The sequence below is a fragment of the Echiichthys vipera genome (genome assembly GCF_963691815.1).
Source record: "Echiichthys vipera genome assembly, chromosome: 16".
Classification (NCBI taxonomy): Eukaryota; Metazoa; Chordata; class Actinopteri; order Perciformes; family Trachinidae; genus Echiichthys; species Echiichthys vipera.
The window spans coordinates 27,725,664-27,743,452 of NC_139841.1; the positions used below are offsets into that span (position 1 = coordinate 27,725,664).

General features: G+C 46.8%; 1 protein-coding gene across 2 annotated transcripts in view; it reads left to right on the top strand.

The window, feature by feature from the left end:
• rasgrf2a (Ras protein-specific guanine nucleotide-releasing factor 2a) overlaps positions 1-17,789 on the top strand; it is a 34,208-nt gene that overhangs the window by 8,393 nt on the left and 8,026 nt on the right. For both annotated transcript variants that reach the window (XR_014593543.1, XM_083929447.1), the window contains exons 2-19: positions 2,600-2,706; positions 4,634-4,781; positions 4,953-5,042; positions 6,060-6,313; positions 6,407-6,486; positions 7,027-7,220; positions 7,477-7,586; positions 7,677-7,795; positions 8,277-8,440; positions 8,978-9,044; positions 9,139-9,275; positions 9,365-9,447; positions 11,185-11,433; positions 11,642-11,734; positions 11,824-12,332; positions 14,397-14,522; positions 14,612-14,701; positions 15,011-15,117. Coding sequence is in view for 1 of the 2 variants with exons in the window: in XM_083929447.1 (XP_083785573.1) it covers positions 2,600-2,706; positions 4,634-4,781; positions 4,953-5,042; positions 6,060-6,313; positions 6,407-6,486; positions 7,027-7,220; positions 7,477-7,586; positions 7,677-7,795; positions 8,277-8,440; positions 8,978-9,044; positions 9,139-9,275; positions 9,365-9,447; positions 11,185-11,433; positions 11,642-11,734; positions 11,824-12,332; positions 14,397-14,522; positions 14,612-14,701; positions 15,011-15,117 (2,727 nt within the window). In the remaining variant the exon portion in view is untranslated. The remainder of the gene's footprint in view (positions 1-2,599; positions 2,707-4,633; positions 4,782-4,952; positions 5,043-6,059; positions 6,314-6,406; positions 6,487-7,026; positions 7,221-7,476; positions 7,587-7,676; positions 7,796-8,276; positions 8,441-8,977; positions 9,045-9,138; positions 9,276-9,364; positions 9,448-11,184; positions 11,434-11,641; positions 11,735-11,823; positions 12,333-14,396; positions 14,523-14,611; positions 14,702-15,010; positions 15,118-17,789) is intronic.

Sequence of the window (17,789 nt, forward strand, 5' to 3'; positions counted from 1 at the left end):
GGTTTGAACCCAAGGAGTTAAATCAAACCTGGGATTTAAAGCAGGGTCGCAGTGAACATGTAACGCTGTGTGTTTCTGAGCTCACAGCGAACATGTGTCGGTGCTCTGGGAGGCTGCTGTGCTCGACTAAGAATAGCATCCTCGCTGGTCCTTTTTTCGCCTGCAGTCACTGTCTGAATACCAAGTCAACACAACCGCACACAGACTGCGCCGCACACTGCTGGTACCTGTGCTATTTGTAGCCTCTCCTTTAACTGAACTGAGAGTGGATCTGTGGATCCGTGGATCTGTCTCTGAGTCCAACATGCATAAAGCTTCCAAACGGGTCAGATTGACTTCTGTGTGTGAAGGATCAGGTGCAGAAATGTCCTGAAGCCTGCTGCAGTTGGTGTGTGTGGTTGTGTTTGTGTGTTTGTGTGTGTGCATCAGTGACTTTGCATACTGTGAGTGGAGTTAACATTGTCTTATGAATAACCTATGTGTCTTTACTGGAAACACACAGCAAACTGCCAAACTGACATGTGTAAAAGCAGCAAACTTGTTTATTTATGTTGTCATTTTCCGCCTCAGCTGAAACGTTTAAAGTTGTTTAAAGTTAAACATGGCGTTCTGACCGACCTGACTTTTCCGCTCTGCTTATGTGCTACTTTGCTTTTCTCTGATACGAATGGCGACATCCAAACGCTGGTTCGACTCACTGCTGGTTTAAGGTCTGTGTCGTTTTCTTTAGTCTGTCGCCCAACTTTAAATTTGGTCTCCATCCGGATGTCATCGAAAAGTGTGGATGTTGGGGAGTGGATGTTGGGGAGTGGACATTGTGGCGTGAACGTTGGAGTGTGAACATTGGGGTGTGGATGTTATGCCGTGGATGTTGGGGAGTGGATGTTGGGGCGTGGACGTTTGGGCGTGGACGTTTGGGCGTGGACGTTTGGGCGTGGACGTTTGGGCGTGGACGTTGGGGAGTGGACATTGGAGCGTGGATGTTGGAGCCTAGACTTTGGGGCGTGGACATTGGAGTGTGGACTTTGGGGCGTGGAAGTCAGGGAATGGATGTTGGGGCGTGGATGTTGGGGCGTGGATGTTGGATTGTAGACGTTGGGGTGTGGATGTTGGAGTGTAGACGTTGGGGCGTGGATGTTGGATTGTAGACGTTGGGGTGTGGATGTTGGAGTGTAGACGTTGGGGTGTGGATGTTGGAGCGTAGACGTTGGAACGTGGATGTTGGGGCATGGATGTTGGAGCGTGGATGTTAGGGAGTAGACATTGGGGCATGGACATTGGGCCGTGTTGGACATGTTGGAGAGTGGACGTTGGAGGGTGGATGTTGGGGCGTGGATGTTGGAGCGTCGTTGTGGGGGAGGGGATGTTGGAGCGTCGTTGTTGGGGAGGGGATGTTGGAGTGTAGACATTGGAGCGTAGACTTTGGGGCATATTGGAGCGTGGATGTTGGGGTGTGGATGTTGGGGTGTGGATGTTGGGGTGTGGATGTTGGAGCGTGGATGTTGGAGTGTGGACGTTGGAGCGTGGATGTTGGAGCGTGGATGTTGGGGAGTGGACATTGGGGTGTGGATGTTTGGGCGTGGACGTTGGAGCGTGGACGTTGGGGAGTAGACATTGGGGCGTGGACGTTGGGGCGTGGACGTTGGAGCGCGGATGATGGGGAGTGGATATTATGGCATGGACGTTGGAGCGTGGATGTTTGAGCGTGGACGTTGGGAAGTGGACGTTGGAGCGTGGATGTTGGATTGTAGACGTTGGGGAGTGGGCGTTGTGGCGTGGATGTTGGAGCGTGGACGTTGGGTGTGTTGAAATGGCGTCGTAGTGCAGACCTCAGGTCATGTTGTGTCTCATGGAGCTCTCACACTCCTGTCTGAGCACGCCAGACAGATGAGCTGCTGATTTTTGTGACTGGACGTAGTGATGCTGCGTGCAGGGCTTAAAACTGTGTGTGTGTCCGTCCGTCCGTCTGTCTCTCCCTCATTGTTATCCTAGGGCTTAAAGCAGGCTTGTTGGCCGGGGAAGCTGCATTAGCAATGAGAGGAGCTGTACAAGCCCTTATGGTTATGTAACACACACACACACACACACACACACACACACACACACACACACACACACACACACACACACACACACACACACACACACATACACATACACATACACATACACACACACACACAGAAGCCCTTAAGCCTCTCTCTGGTCCGTAGCGACACACGCTAGCAAGTGTCTCTCACCCGCTTATCGTTACATCATTACTATCCAGGCCGACTTTCTCCCTGTGTACCAACATCAACGTGTGGCTTACTTTTTATTTCCAACACACAAAAATCTCTACCAGCAGGAAACAAACAAACAAACATGAAGATGGATGATTTGTTTTGCTAACTTTCCATCTTTGACATAAAGTGTATTCATGTATTATGTACGAAGTGATGCGAGTGATGTTAGACGTTAGTGACATTAGTGACATTAGAAACATTAGTAACATTAGTGACATTAGTGACATTAGTGACATTAGCGGAGGTCTGTGCAAATTCCAGCTTTGAAATCAGCAGAAACTGACGTGTGTGTTGCTTCTCTCCCTCCACCGCAGCACTACTTCCTGGTGATTTTCGGCCACGATGGACAGAAACCTTTGGAGCTGCGGACGGAGGAAGAGTCGGACTGCAACGAGTGGGTGGAGTGCATCCAACAGGCCAGGTGAGAGAAGACTTATACGTATTTACACTTTTACTCAAGTAAAGGAGCTGAATACTCCTGCAGCCTCTGACTTCTCAGTTTTACTTTGCATGAGTTAAAGTGTTAAATAACAGTTTTTGTCTGCGTGCATTTTGGTGCTAATGCACATTTAACATAGTGCGTGCGTGCGTGTGTGTGCATGTGTGCGTACAGCATGCATGTGTTTATGTGTGTGTTTGCGTACGGCATGCGTGTGTGTGCGTGCGTGCGTGTGTGCGTACAGCATGCATGTGTTTATGTGTGTGTTTGCGTACGGCATGCGTGTGTGTGTGTGTGTGTTCTGCTCGCAGCGGTTCACATTTAGGTCACACTGGTGCTGTATTGCTGCACTGGTTACATCACACACTTGATCTCTCCACTCGACCTCCACTCGTCTGTTTCTGTCTTTATGTAGACGTTTATTTCTGCTTCATCACACGTTACTGAATACATTTAACAGCGTTTTCATGTCGGGGTGCGTCAGCGTGCAGACAGACATTGTGTGTACTACTGGGAACAGTAGAAGTACTGCATCATATCATAGAATGGTATTTTTGTAAAAAGTAAAAGTGTTAAACAAACTCAATGCAAATGTTTCTCTCTGAGATGTAGAGTAAAAATATATCGTAGCAGAGAATATGGAGTATGATCAGGACACACTTGTGCTTGAGTTAAGGACTTAAATCCATCCAGCAGTCGTCCAGAATTCACAACTTGACCTAAGAACAGAAGTGTTATCAGCAAAATGATCTTTAAGGATGAAGAGTATCAGGACTCACAGGCAGAATGGCTCCAGAGCAGCTGTATTATAATGGAATATAACCAACACATACATGTAAGAGTGTTTAATGCTGTTGCTCTGTGATGTAGAGTAGATTTAAGATGCTTTGTGCATTAAATGCTTCATAACATGTGTTTTTAACCTGAGTAATGTTGTAAAACACACAATATTTCCCTCTGATGCAGCGGAGAAGAAACGTAAAGTAGCAGAAAATGTAAATACACAAGTAAAGAACCATCATTTCCATATTTTAAGTGCAGTACTTGAGTAAATATTAAACATAGGTCTTAAGACAGAGTACAGAATAACCAGCAGAATGCACTAGAGTAAAAGTACTCATGATGCAAAATGGCTCCTTTCACTGTGTTTTATTATTATAGGATATCATTATAGTGGCCGCCTATCTGCCACTTTAGCAGGACATAAAAGTTCCTGTGCTCGTGCACGTCAGAAGGCAATGAACTCCAAAACAGATCCAAGGAGGACGCGATCGAAGCCGACGTCAAAAAGGTTTATTATCCACAAATAATCCACGTCGAACAAAGCAAAATCCAGTCTGTCGCCTCTAACTCACTGACAGAAAAGAGTTTCTTAGGCCTAAGATGACGTTAGCTCCCGTCCTGCCCCGATCACTTAATAACAACCCCCAACCAGCGCACACACGGCTAATTTTACCACAGTTCTCAACAGTTCACCGCGCTTTACGGCAGCATCAGCTTTGGGTAGCAAGGCAAAATAAGAGCATAATAAACTGCTGCATCATAACTGCTAAAAGGCATTAATACATAAAGAATAGAACAAAAATATCACTTATGATTAGCCACAATAAATTAACGCAACATATATATTTACTAATTAGGCACAAAGTATAAACATGGGCCTAATGTTATGCATGGCTCAACAATCATATTATTCTGTTTTGTCACTTACAAATACACGTCTGAGCGTTTAGATGTTGTAGTTCATGCGTTGGGTACTTTGTTCACCCCCGGGTACGTTAGAAGTGTTGTGCTGCATCGTATCAGAGATCAAAGTGTTGAATAAAGGAAGTGGGGTAGAAGTGTGACAGGTAACGCTCTGTGTTTGTGTTTAACTTCACGTCTCCGTTTCCCCGCATGCACCCTTCAGTTACTCTGACATCATCATCGAGCGTGAGATCCTGATGCAGAAGTACATCCACCTGGTCCAGATCATGGAGACGGAGAAGATCGCAGCCAATCAGCTCCGCACTCAGCTGGAGGACCAGGACACGGAGATCGAGAGGCTCAAAGCCGAGGTACGCATGAGTGCACGTGCACTGGCGACTCCCAGACGCACATCAAAGCCTGCAAACGCATGCATGCGTGTGTGTGTGTAGGGCTCCAGTGACCAGATACATACATATATATATTGTTTTCATGAATATTTCAGCATCTGTGTGTTCACATGGAGCCTGCTGTTCTTCCAGATTGTTGTGTTGAACAAAACCAAGGAGAGGATGCTGCCTTACCACAGCAACGCAGAGGAGGAAGACCCAGATATTAAGAAGATCAAAAAGGTAAACTGTGGAATGTAACCGAGTACATTGAGGGCGCACTCACACTGTCCTTCCGCGTGATGACGTATAGGCAGCAAGAAGCATTCTCCGAGGCCCAGGTAGTGTGAGTACAAACGGGCCTGGAGGGGGGGGACAAGGACCCTAAAGCACGGGGCACTGGACGGAGGCACAGTGGGAGGGCACCCGTACACTTCCTCGAGTCCACCTGTAAAAACAGCCTCCAGAACCTCAGCGTTCTTTCAAACACAACCTCCCAGAACCTGCAGCTTTTCTGAAACACTGCACAGAACGTTATATTCTGGGTCACGGTCGGATTGTTGTGTCGCTCACCCCGCTCAGGTCGTTGTCTTTCTTTGACTTTATTTCCTGTTAATTCTCCCGTGCCACCGTCCGCCTTCTTCCTGTTTCAGCAAATCTTGGTGCATTTCACCGGTTACCTGTCATAAAAAACGACAAGATCATGCAAAACACGCTAACGTTGCATCCTGTCTTAAAGGTATAAACACGTAAACGCTGCATCCTGTCTTAAAGGTATATACACGCAAACCACGCATCCTGTCTTAAAGGTATATACACGCAAATGTTGCATCCGGTCTTAAAGGTATATACACGCAAACGTTGCATCCTTTCTTAAAGGTATAAACACGCAAACGTTGCATCCTGTCTTAAAGGTATAGACACTCAAACGTTGCATCCTGTCTTAAAGGTATAAACACGCAAACGTTGCACCCTGCCTTAAAGGTATATACACGCAAACATTGCATCCTGTCTTAAAGGTATAAACACGCAAACGTTGCATCCTGTCTTAAAGGTATAAACACGCAAACGTTGCACCCTGCCTTAAAGGTATATACACGCAAACATTGCATCCTGTCTTAAAGGTATAAACACGCAAACGTTGCATCCTGTCTTAAAGGTATAAACACGCAAACGTTGCACCCTGCCTTAAAGGTATATACACGCAAACATTGCATCCTGTCTTAAAGGTATATACACTTGTGTGTGTGTGTGGTGCAGGTGCAGAGCTTCATGCGTGGCTGGCTGTGCCGGAGGAAGTGGAAGATCATCGTCCAGGACTACATCTCTTCGCCTCACGCTGAGAGCATGAGGAAGAGGAACCAGATCGTCTTCAACATGGTGGAGGCAGAGACAGAATACGTCCACCAGCTCTCCATCCTGGTCAACTGCTTCCTGCGGCCGCTCCGCATGGCCGCCAGCTCCAAGAAGCCTCCCATCAGCCACGACGACGTCAGCACCGTATTCCTCAACAGGTATCGTTTTTTGGTTTGTGTCTCCGTGAGTTCCGCGTACATATTTAATCTCCCAGTTTTATAGTTACAGTAAGAACGTCTCTCTCTCTGCAGTGAGACCATCATGTTCCTGCACGAGATCTTCCATCAGGGTCTTAAAGCTCGGATCGCCAACTGGCCCACGCTCGTTCTAGGTGAGTCCTGCAGAGCTCACACTCATCTCTCTATATAAAGTTTTAGCTAATTACAATCTGCATTAACGTTACATTGCTGCAAACTATTTAAAATGACTGAGACTGATCTATTTAACTCTCTTTCCATCGTTTCACATGTGGAAACTTCACATAATCAAAGCACACGTCAGATATTTTTACATTTTACATGCAAATGAAGTCAAACTGTGTGTTTCAAACACCAAAGCGCGTTTTCACAACTTGTTCACAGTGATTATGTATTAATATAACTTTGTTTTTACGTCAGATTTGTGCTTTTTCATCTCCTTTTTCAAACACAACCTTAAATTAACACGGCGGTTTCCATAGAGTTGTACATAAAAATATAAAAACATAATCAAAAGACAGATAAATGAAAGATAAGACACAATAAAACATAATAAAATATCTGTGCTGTGATAAAATCAACGACCTACGTGCTGTGAAAAGTCACAGAGTTGGGTTTAAGGCAGAGATTTCAAACGAGACAGTGAGGAGGTGTGTTTGTTTTTCCACATACAGCCGATCTGTTCGATATCCTGCTGCCGATGCTCAACATCTACCAGGAGTTTGTCCGTAACCACCAGTACAGTCTGCAGGTGCTGGCAAACTGTAAGCAGAACCGGGACTTTGACAAACTGCTCAAACAGTACGAGTCCAACGCTGCCTGTGAGGGGCGGATGTTGGAGACGTTCCTCACGTATCCCATGTTCCAGGTACAACACACAACCACATATACTCCATGTTCCAGGTACAACACACACACACACACACATACTCCATGTTCCAGGTACAACACACAACCGCATTTACTCCGTGTTCCAGGTACAACACACACACACACACATATACTCCATGTTCCAGGTACAACACACACCACATATACTCCATGTTCAAGGTACAACACACAACTGCATATACTCCATGTTCCAGGTACAACCATAGTAACGGACCTGAATACCTCGTTTTCAGATTCCACGCTACATCATCACTCTCCACGAGCTGCTGGCTCACACACCTCATGAGCACGTGGAGCGCAAGAGTCTGGAATTTGCCAAATCCAAACTGGAGGAGCTGTCGAAGTGAGTGTGTGTGTGTGCACGTTTCACAGATGTGTGTAATGATGGGGTGATGATGATGATGATGATGATGATGGTTGGTGGTGTTGTCAGGATGATGCACGATGAAGTGAGCGACACGGAGAACATCAGGAAGAATCTGGCCATAGAGAGGATGATCGTAGAGGGCTGCGACATCCTGTTGGACACGAGTCAGACCTTCGTCAGACAAGGTGAGCTTCCTCTCCTGCAACAGTAACATGGAGTCTCCCTTAGAGAGAGGGGGAGAAGTTCAGCATCCGTGAGGAACTCGGAGTAGAGCCGCTGCTCCTTTGTGTTGAAAGGAGCCAGTTGAGGTGGTTCAGGATCATCTGGTAAGGATGAACCCTGGGCGCCTCCCTAGGGAGGTGTTCCAGGCACGTCCAGCTGGGAGGAGGCCTCGGGGAAGACCCAGGACCAGGTGGAGAGATTAGATCTCCACACTGGCCTGGGAACGCCTCAGGATCCCCCAGTTAGAGCTGGTTAATGTGGCCCGGGAAAGGGAAGTTTGGGGTCCCCTGCTAAAGCTGCTGCCCCCGAGACCCGACCCCGGATAAGAGGCTGAAGATGAGATGTTGAAAGTTGAAAACTTGTAATATAATCTAAAGTTGTAGTATGTTGTGTGTATCACTTCCTCTGATCACCTTGGGCTCCCGTCCGTGTCTCCGTGAACAGGCTCTCTCATCCAGCTGCCCTCCAGCAGTGAGCGGGGGATGCTCAGTAAGGTCCGCCTGGGCGCCCTCTCTCTGAGGAAGGAAGGAGAGCGACAGTGTTTCCTGTTCACCAAACACTTCCTCATCTGTACACGAACGTCTGGAGGAAAGCTTCACCTGCTGAAGGTCAGCCTCATCTGTCTGCGGAGTTTAATCAGGTTTCCACGTAGAAGGACCTGTAATCGGTGAATATTCTCAGAGTTTAAAGTTGGACATTTACAAGAAAGAAAATGAGATATTTCTGAGACTAACGTCGTACATTTACGAGAAGAAAAATCACAGATTTACTTAAAAAAACTTGAATACTCAGAGATTAAAGTAGTAAACCGACCTTGAAAGTTCTGTAAAGTCATAAACTTGCAAGAATAAACTGAGATTAAAGTCCCAGTGTTAGAAGAAGCCGCCTCGCTTCACTCTGTGAGACTGGATCCACCTCATCAAACCACTGCCAACACTTTAACAAGGTCGGTCAAAATGTTCCTATTGTAAATGTTGCTTCTCACACTTGTACATCCTCACAACAGCACTGAATGCTGGGTAAAGATTACATTCAAACCTTTAAAACAGATCTCCAACCATCGCTTTGATCGGCTTTTAACAACTGTTGAAACGACTTCCTCGGAGGTAGATTTTCAGAGCGCTTCCATGTTTCTCCCCCAACAGCAAGGAGGCACGTTGTCTCTGATCGAGTGCACGCTCATCGAAGAACTCGACGCCAGCGATGAGGACTGTGAGTATCTTTGAAACCAAATGATGTTCTTTGTCTCTTAACGTCAACATTTAACGCTAACCGAGGCGTGGATCATGCGCGTTTACCGTTGCAGACAACGCGGCAGGTCAGGGCTTCAGCCATCTGGAGTTCAAGATCGTGGTGGAGCCTCCGGATGGTCAGCCCTTCTCCGTCGTCCTCTTGGCTCCATCTCGCCAGGAAAAGGCCGCGTGGACCAGCGATATCAGCCAGGTAGGCCTCGCTGTCTTACTGTTGAGCTTTTTTGAGCTCTCTGACGTGTGATTAAAAGGACCTAAAGTGTCTCCTAATCTCTGTTTCAGTGCATTGATAACATCCGGTGTAACGGCCTGATGACCAGCGTGTTTGAGGAGAACTCCAAAGTTTCTGTGCCGCACATGATCAAGTAAGAAAAGAGGATTTCAGAGGGTCTGAGAAACTTAAGCTGAAGAAGTCAAACAGGCTGATAACCTCCATGTTGTTTGTCTCATTGTACATGTATTCGCCAACATCGTCGGCATACAGTAAGAACAAGTTAAATGTTAGTGAATACTGAGTTTTAATGTCGCTACAAACAAAGAAACGTTGATACAATAAACGTTTTTGTTTAGGAAACTAAATGTACAACTAAAGCTGCATTGATTAGTCCAGAGACAGAAGACTCATCAGCAACGGTTTTGATAATCAATTAATCGTTAAAGTGATTTTTCTTGTGAAAATGGCAAATTTTAGTCTCTTTAAATGTAGAGATTTCCTGATTTTCTGTGTTTTATATTTGTATTATCTATTAAACTATATATATTTGGAGTTTGCACTGATCTGGTGCAAAATCTGGGTAAAAATCAGCAGATTAATCCATAATGTAGATATTTATTAGTTGCAGACCTGCAGACAACATGAGCCATTAAAACCATGCAATTTGAAAATCCGATGGTTAAAATAGTTGTTTTTTATTTAAGCTGTTCAAGTGTCACAATAAAGCTTATTTTATCCGTCTGTTAAGTCGTGCCGCCGTCCTGTTGCGGCAGCAAACGGGGAGTAGGACGCTGGAGGGTCCGGGATCAGACCCCCGGTGCTGGGGCTTAGGCCGGCTGAGGGTCTGCGGACTGCCGGCCGCTGCAGAGTGTGTGTAGCGCACAGCCTGTTTGGCGGTTAAAATATATATTTTTATTTTAGCTGTTCAAGTGTCACAATAAAGCCTACGTCGCTACAAAGAAACGTTGATACAAAAAACGTTTTTTGTGTAAGAAACTAAATGTACAACTAGAGCTGCAATGATTAGTCGGCTAATTGATTAGCATGAGCCATTAAAACCATACAATTAAAAAAATCTGACGTGTTGTGTGTGAAAGACTGACACGCGCAGACGTTTTACTTCAGAACATACACAGACTTTTTACTTCAGCCTCACGTCTACATCAACACTTCCTTGTTTTTGTTTTCACGTGTTCCGCGCGTAACGTATCATCCCATAATAATCACAGTCTCTTAAAGGTCCCTTAACCCCTATTTAGCAGCATACAGCAAACCCCATGTGTCACAGTGTGACCATGTTATTAGAACATAAGACGGTTAAAGTCATTTTTGTTATTCTAGCTGTTCACAAGTGTCACAATAAAGCCTATTTTATCCGGCTGTTAAGTCGTGATGTAACGCCCTTTGAAAACACGATTTACGGGTCCAGGCCTTGTATTTCTCCAACACCTCAGTGCCGTGTTCAGCGCCGTTTGTATCAGATCTGAGTAAAGCAACATAATTGTCATTTAACCTCTTTCCTATCATGGGAAAGTGTCTCACTGAAGAAAGAAGTGATCGTAACTGTTCACAGGTTTGGTCGTTATTTGGTGGGAATAAAAATTAAAATAAAGGGTTTGTTTTTAGGCAAACTCGTCACTTTAATAATTATTTATTGTATTATTTCAACTGTTCACAAGCAGCTGTTATGAGTGACGTCTGTTATGAGTGAAGGATAATGCTGGTGAAACTGTCAATAAATTGCAACAAATGCAGCGTTTCCTCCTGTTTCTTTGATCAAATCCGCTGTTTGAGGAAATGACCGATGAAACTAAAGTAAAGTATTGAGAGACGCACGGACACATTGTTGCTTTTTCTCTTCACGAGTGTGTTATTTTGTCTCCCGAAGATCTGACGCCCGGCTGCACAAGGACGACGTGGACATTTGCTTCAGCAAGACGCTCAACTCCTGCAAGGTGCCGCAGATCCGGTACGCCAGCGTGGAGCGCCTCCTGGAGCGACTGACGGACCTGCGATTCCTCTCCATAGATTTCCTCAACACCTTCCTCCACACGTACAGGATCTTCACCACCGCTGCCGTGGTCATCGACAAGCTGGCCGACATCTACAAGAAGCCGTTCACCTCCATTCCTGTCAGGTACGTCGTCAGTGAATCAAAGTGTGGTGCGTTGCTGCAGAGCGGGACTGCAGTTTATTCATCCGTCCTCATCGTCCCTCCCATCAGACTCATGCTGCTGTACGTTCACTCCATATGTCCATCTCCACACTTTCTGTTGTTCTTCTCATCCTCTTTCACCCCGCCATACACCTCCTCTTCCTCCTCTTCCTCACTGTCACTGTCCCAGGATCGAGCAGCATTCATGTGACCGTCTGTCCATCATGTCCCTCTGTCCTGACTACAGTCTGAAGATCACACAGCTTGCTCTGGACCAGTCCAAGTAAATACCATCTGCAGGTGGTGATTCACTCGTGCCGACGCCTCTCACAGACAGATCTGCAGACCGACTCTCCTCCTTTTGCCCCTCAGGTCTCTGGAGCTCTTCTTCGCCACCAACCAGGGCTCGTGGGGGACGGACCCCCTGAACAACAAGTCCCCGAGGCTGTGCCGCAAGTTTTCCTCTCCTCCGCCTCTCACCATCCCCACTCGCACCGTCTCCCCCGTCCACAGCCGCAAGCTCTCCCTCAGCTCCCCCGTAGGCGGGAAAGCCGGAGTCTTGGACCTCTCCACCACCCCCAACTCCTCCGCAGCCAACTCCCCCACCTCCAGTCACAGCCCCTCCATCTCCTCTCCTCCTCCCATCTCGACCAGGCCCCCCTCTGGCTTTTCCTCCCCTCCGCCCACCGCCACGCGCTCTCCCAGCCTCCCCCAGGCCTCTGGGATGTCCTCGCCGCCCCCCATCTCCACCAAGGCCCCTCTGGACCTCAGCCGCGGCCCCAGCTCCCCAGAGCTGAGCCCAGCTGCAGGGGAGGACGTCAGCGGAGACCTCCCTCGCCTCGACGCCTTCTGTGGGAAGCTGAGGCGCAGCATCCGCAGGGGTATGTAGCTGGAACACATAAGCGTATGAGTCCCACTGTGTCAGCCTCATGTGACCATCGGCACGTGTGTGTGCACGAGTGCGTGTAGCGTTACAAACGTGTGCTCTAAAAACAGGTAAATGCCGATTGTACGCAGCTCTGGATGTGATTTATTTCTTGCTAATATTAAACTTAAATCTGACAGTTTCCCACCGACCAAAACAGACTGACGAGGGCGAGACATAAATGGGTCACAGTTACCCAACGGAGGAATAATGGCGCTCTTAGATCATCGTCTGGCTCCAGCCGACAGCTCGCTCACTGTAACAACAGCGTCGGGGCACCGGGTCGGACAATCTCTGACAACCAAATCGGAGAGGAGAGAAAGAAAATGAAGAGAGGAAGAAAGAAAGAGCCATTACGTGTCTCCTGGGAGGGAAATGACACAGTGAACGGGGGGAAATGGAGCAGCAGCAATAAATAACACCTGAAATCCAGCAGCTCCTGACCCAGACGTGAACAGCAGCGTGCACACTCATGCAAGGGTTTGATCATCCAGACGCAGTATTTTTAGATCACTTTCATCACAAACAGGAGTCGTCTTTTGTATTTGACGTCAACGGACAAACAGAGCAGCACAGGCAGCAACTAACGTGATTTATTCTCGTTATCCGTCCATTAAAGGTCCTGTAACGTAATGTAACGTAACATTTGTTTTTACGATTCACACTTAAAATGATGAAGTCACTTGTAAATGACAAGGTAGTACAACATGTAAATTATTCATGTAAACTTGGATAATAGATAATAATAAAAATGAGTGAAAACTAAATCAGGTTTGAATTGAAATCATACTGTTTACAAGATATTTAGTCAATGTTAAAAACAACACAGAATGGAAATGCTATTGAAATCTCTTCCAGCCCATAAAGAAGTCATGAACAGTTCCTGGTTGTTTAGGGTTACACTCCAAATGACCCCCAACTTGAATTGTTGACCGGAGCAAAAAACAAATAAAACCTAAAGCAAATTAAAATTGTACAAATAAAAATATAAACCTAAACATTTAAAATGATCTCTGGGCATTCAGCAGAATGTTGTTATGCAACTTAAAATCTAAGCTCAGCTCGCCTACAGCAAACAGTGATGCTAAACGTGAACAAATGAACCGGCATTTGTGGAGTCTCCACATGCTGTTCTTCTGTTCTACATTCTGCAGCGGCGGCCTGTTTGAGCCTGTTTGAACCCGTCCACTCCAGAAAATCACAGCATCAAAACAAGGATTAGAGGAGTTTACTGACAGGTAGCGTTAGCCGTTAGCGTTAGCCGTTCAGGCTAAGTGCAGATGAAAGTGATGTTAGCATCAAGGAGCAGCGTAGCCATGTGGGCGTGCGTTTGAATGGCGTTCCTCTCCTTTCTCTCAGTCCATGGAGTGAATGCTCGGCCTATAGTGACTCTGGTTGTTGCCCGTCTCCGCTCACTCAGCTGCTGGGACAAAGAACGCCCCCTTCACTGAGGCTCCCAAGCAGCTGCACGATTGGCTAACTCCATTTCACCCAGTGCCAGCCTACAGTAGCTGCACCCAACAACAGACCCAACACTATTGGTTGCTACCATGGAAACACAACAGAAAGTCATTGTCATTGTAAAATATTAATTCAGACTAAATATATTTTTAATGGAAAAGCAAAACTTTCCTTCTGTTCCCCTCGAAACGCCCTGTGGGTGTGTTATTTTTTCAAAAACATAGCTTTTAATAAAGATTCAACATATCGTCACGATGTTAAAAGTCTTTCAGGAAACACAAAAACTTGCCACAGGCCGTTATCTTAAAGGGTCAAATCACACGATCTGATCAACTGAGGATGTCGGCCATTTTACCACAGGTGGTCGGCGTCGTGAGGAGATGATTTAGGCAAAAAAACTATTTTATTTTGACGATATTCAACCTTTAAACAGCGAAAAGTCTCTGAGTAAAGGATCTGAATACTCCTTCCACCGCAGGGGTGAATCCGACTTGTACATCAAGAAGTCAAAAACCCAATGGTGTCCCCGATGTTTGACGTGTGTCCGTCTCTCTAACAGCTGTCCTGGAGACGGTTTCTCTGGATAAGTTTCTCCCTGAGTCCCCAGCCAGCAGCGAGCCGGGCGACATGTCTCCCTGCCGCTCACCTTCCACGCCGCGGCACCTTCGCTACAGGCAGTCGGGAGGTACGACGCGCACCCACACTCACACATGCACGCTCAACGGTGTGTCCTTTTTAGTTTAGTTTGTTTTTAATGTCTCTCATCCCTCGCAGCGACACCGGGGGAGAACTCTCGCTGCACGATGTCTCCGGCGTCGGCGTTTGCGATCGCCACCGCTGCTGCGGGGCACAGCAGCTCCCAGGGTGAGCACGGCGAAGGTCAAAGGGCACAAACAGGGAGGGGACTGTAGCCTGTGGGGGGAAGTGCATTTACTCCAAGTACTGTAGAGCAGCTGTGAGGTGCTTGTTCATGTTCTGCTGCTTTCTACTCAGGGAAACATTGTTCTTTTCTGACTTTACTTACCTCGCAGGTTGAGATTAAGGCATTCAAAGGTCTTTTTTAACCACTAATGCTGCTGAAAATAACAGCAAACCTCTGCAGCAGCATGAGAAGAGTCCCTACACACAAACAACACTGACACTCCTGATCTGTATTTCTTTTTTATTCTCCAGGTTTTAGTAATTCTGACAAAGTCTGTGACAAAGAGTTCATCATCCGGAGAGCTGCCACCAACAGAGTCCTCAACGTGCTGCGACACTGGGTTTCCAAACACTCCCAGGTGAGTTCAGCTGCGTCCGCAAGACCTGAACCCGGAGAGGACGCTCTGAGTGTGTTTCCACGCACATCAGTGACCCGAAATGGCCGTACCCCGTGTAAGGGAATAACCAGATTATTGAAGTCTCCCTCGTTTACTTAAGAGGTTGAATGGTAAAAAGAGGGAGTAACTCTTCCTCCGGTGCAGCAGGTGGAGCTCCAACAACATCCAGCTGCTCTGAATACGGCTTTTTTACGGTTCACCTTTGTCAAAATCAAAAATTTGGGGAAAATGGCCGACTTTTGGACAGAATGAGGACAGAAACAGGTCTTCTTGGTAGCGATGGTGGTTGCCATGGTGAAGTCCTCCCTCGGTTTAAAGGGAACGCTCTGTTATTGTTGTTTTTCACGTTTTTCTGCGCTGTTGCTTCCTGGTTTATTCTATTTCTGGGTCAAAAGCCACCACGGCAGAGTGGGGAGCACGCGCAGACGAGAACCCTGATGGTAACCGGGGTAAGATGTTTTCATGCAAGAGAACTCCTGGTACTAAAGGAGTTCTCCTGGTACTAAAGAAGTTCTCCTGGTACTAAAGGAGTTCTCCTGGTACTAAAGGAGTTCTCCTGGTACTAAAGGAGTTCTCCTGGTGCTAAAGGAGTTCTCCTGGTACTAAAGGAGTTCTCCTGGTACTAAAGGAGTTCTCCTGGTACTAAAGGAGTTCTCCTGGTGCTAAAGGAGTTCTCCTGGTACAAAAGAAGTTCTCCTGGTACTAAAGGAGTTCTCCTGGTGCTAAAGAAGTTCTCCTGGTGCTAAAGGAGTTCTCCTGGTGCTAAAGGAGTTCTCCTGGTGCTAAAGAAGTTCTCCTGGTACTAAAGGAGTTCTCCTGGTACTAAAGAAGTTCTCCTGGTACTAAAGAAGTTCTCCTGGTACTAAAGGAGTTCTCCTGGTACTAAAGGAGATCTCCTGGTACTAAAGGAGTTCTCCTGGTACTAAAGGAGATCTCCTGGTACTAAAGGAGATCTCCTGGTGCTAAAGGAGTTCTCCTGGTACTAAAGGAGTTCTCCTGGTACTAAAGGAGTTCTCCTGGTACTAAAGGAGTTCTCCTGGTGCTAAAGGAGTTCTCCTGGTACTAAAGGAGTTCTCCAGGTGCTAAAGGAGTTCTCCTGGTGCTAAAGGAGTTCTCCTGGTACTAAAGGAGTTCTCCTGGTGCTAAAGGAGTTCTCCTGGTGCTAAAGGAGTTCTCCTGGTACTAAAGGAGTTGTCCCGGTACTAAAGGAGTTCTCCTGATGCTAAAGACGTTCTCCTGGTGCTAAAGGAGTTCTCCTGGTGCTAAAGACGTTCTCCTGGTGCTAAAGGAGTTCTCCTGGTACTAAAGGAGTTCTCCTGGTGGTAAAGGAGTTCTCCTGGTACTAAAGGAGTTCTCCTGGTACTAAAGGAGTTCTCCTGGTGCTAAAGAAGTTCTCCTGGTACTAAAGAAGTTATCCTGGTACTAAAGGAGTTCTCCTGGTGGTAAAGGAGTTCTCCTGGTACTAAAGGAGTTCTCCTGGTGCTAAAGAAGTTCTCCTGGTGCTAAAGGAGTTCTCCTGGTGCTAAAGACGTTCTCCTGGTGCTAAAGGAGTTCTCCTGGTACTAAAGGAGTTCTCCTGGTGCTAAAGGAGTTCTCCTGGTGCTAAAGGAGTTCTCCTGGTGCTAAAGGAGTTCTCCTGGTGCTAAAGGAGTTCTCCTGGTGCTAAAGGAGTTCTCCTGGTGCTAAAGGAGTTCTCCTGCTGCTAAAGGAGTTCTCCTGGTACTAAAGGAGTTCTCCTGCTGCTAAAGGAGTTCTCCCGGTACTAAAGGAGTTCTCCTGGTGCTAAAGGAGTTCTCCTGGTACCAAAGGAGTTCTCCTGGTACTAAAGGAGTTCTCCTGGTACTAAAGGAGTTCTCCTGGTGCTAAAGGAGTTCTCCTGGTGCTAAAGGAGTTCTCCTGGTGCTAAAGGAGTTCTCCCGGTGCTAAAGGAGTTCTCCCGGTACTAAAGGAGTTCTCCTGGTGCTAAAGGAGTTCTCCTGGTGCTAAAGGAGTTCTCCTGGTACCAAAGGAGTTCTCCTGGTACTAAAGGAGTTCTCCTGGTACTAAAGGAGTTCTCCTGGTGCTAAAGGAGTTCTCCTGGTGCTAAAGGAGTTCTCCTGCTGCTAAAGGAGTTCTCCTGCTGCTAAAGGAGTTCTCCTGGTACTAAAGGAGTTCTCCTGGTGCTAAAGAAGTTCTCATGGTACTAAAGGAGTTCTCCTGGTACTAAAGGAGTTCTCATGGTGCTAAAGGAGTTCTCCTGGTGCTAAAGGAGTTCTCCTGGTGCTAAAGGAGTTCTCCTGGTGCTAAAGGAGTTCACCTGCTGCTAAAGGAGTTCTCCTGCTGCTAAAGGAGTTCTCCTGGTACTAAAGGAGTTCTCCTGGTGCTAAAGGAGTTCTCCTGCTGCTAAAGGAGTTCTCCCGGTGCTAAAGGAGTTCTCCTGGTACTGAAGGAGTTCTCCTGGTGCTAAAGGAGTTCTCCTGGTACTAAAGGAGTTCTCCTGGTACTAAAGGAGTTCTCCTGGTACTAAAGGAGTTCTCCTGGTACTAAAGGAGTCCTCCTGGTGCTAAAGACGTTCTCCTGGTACTAAAGGAGTTCTCCTGGTGCTAAAGGAGTTCTCCTGGTGCTAAAGGAGTTCTCCTGGTGCTAAAGGAGTT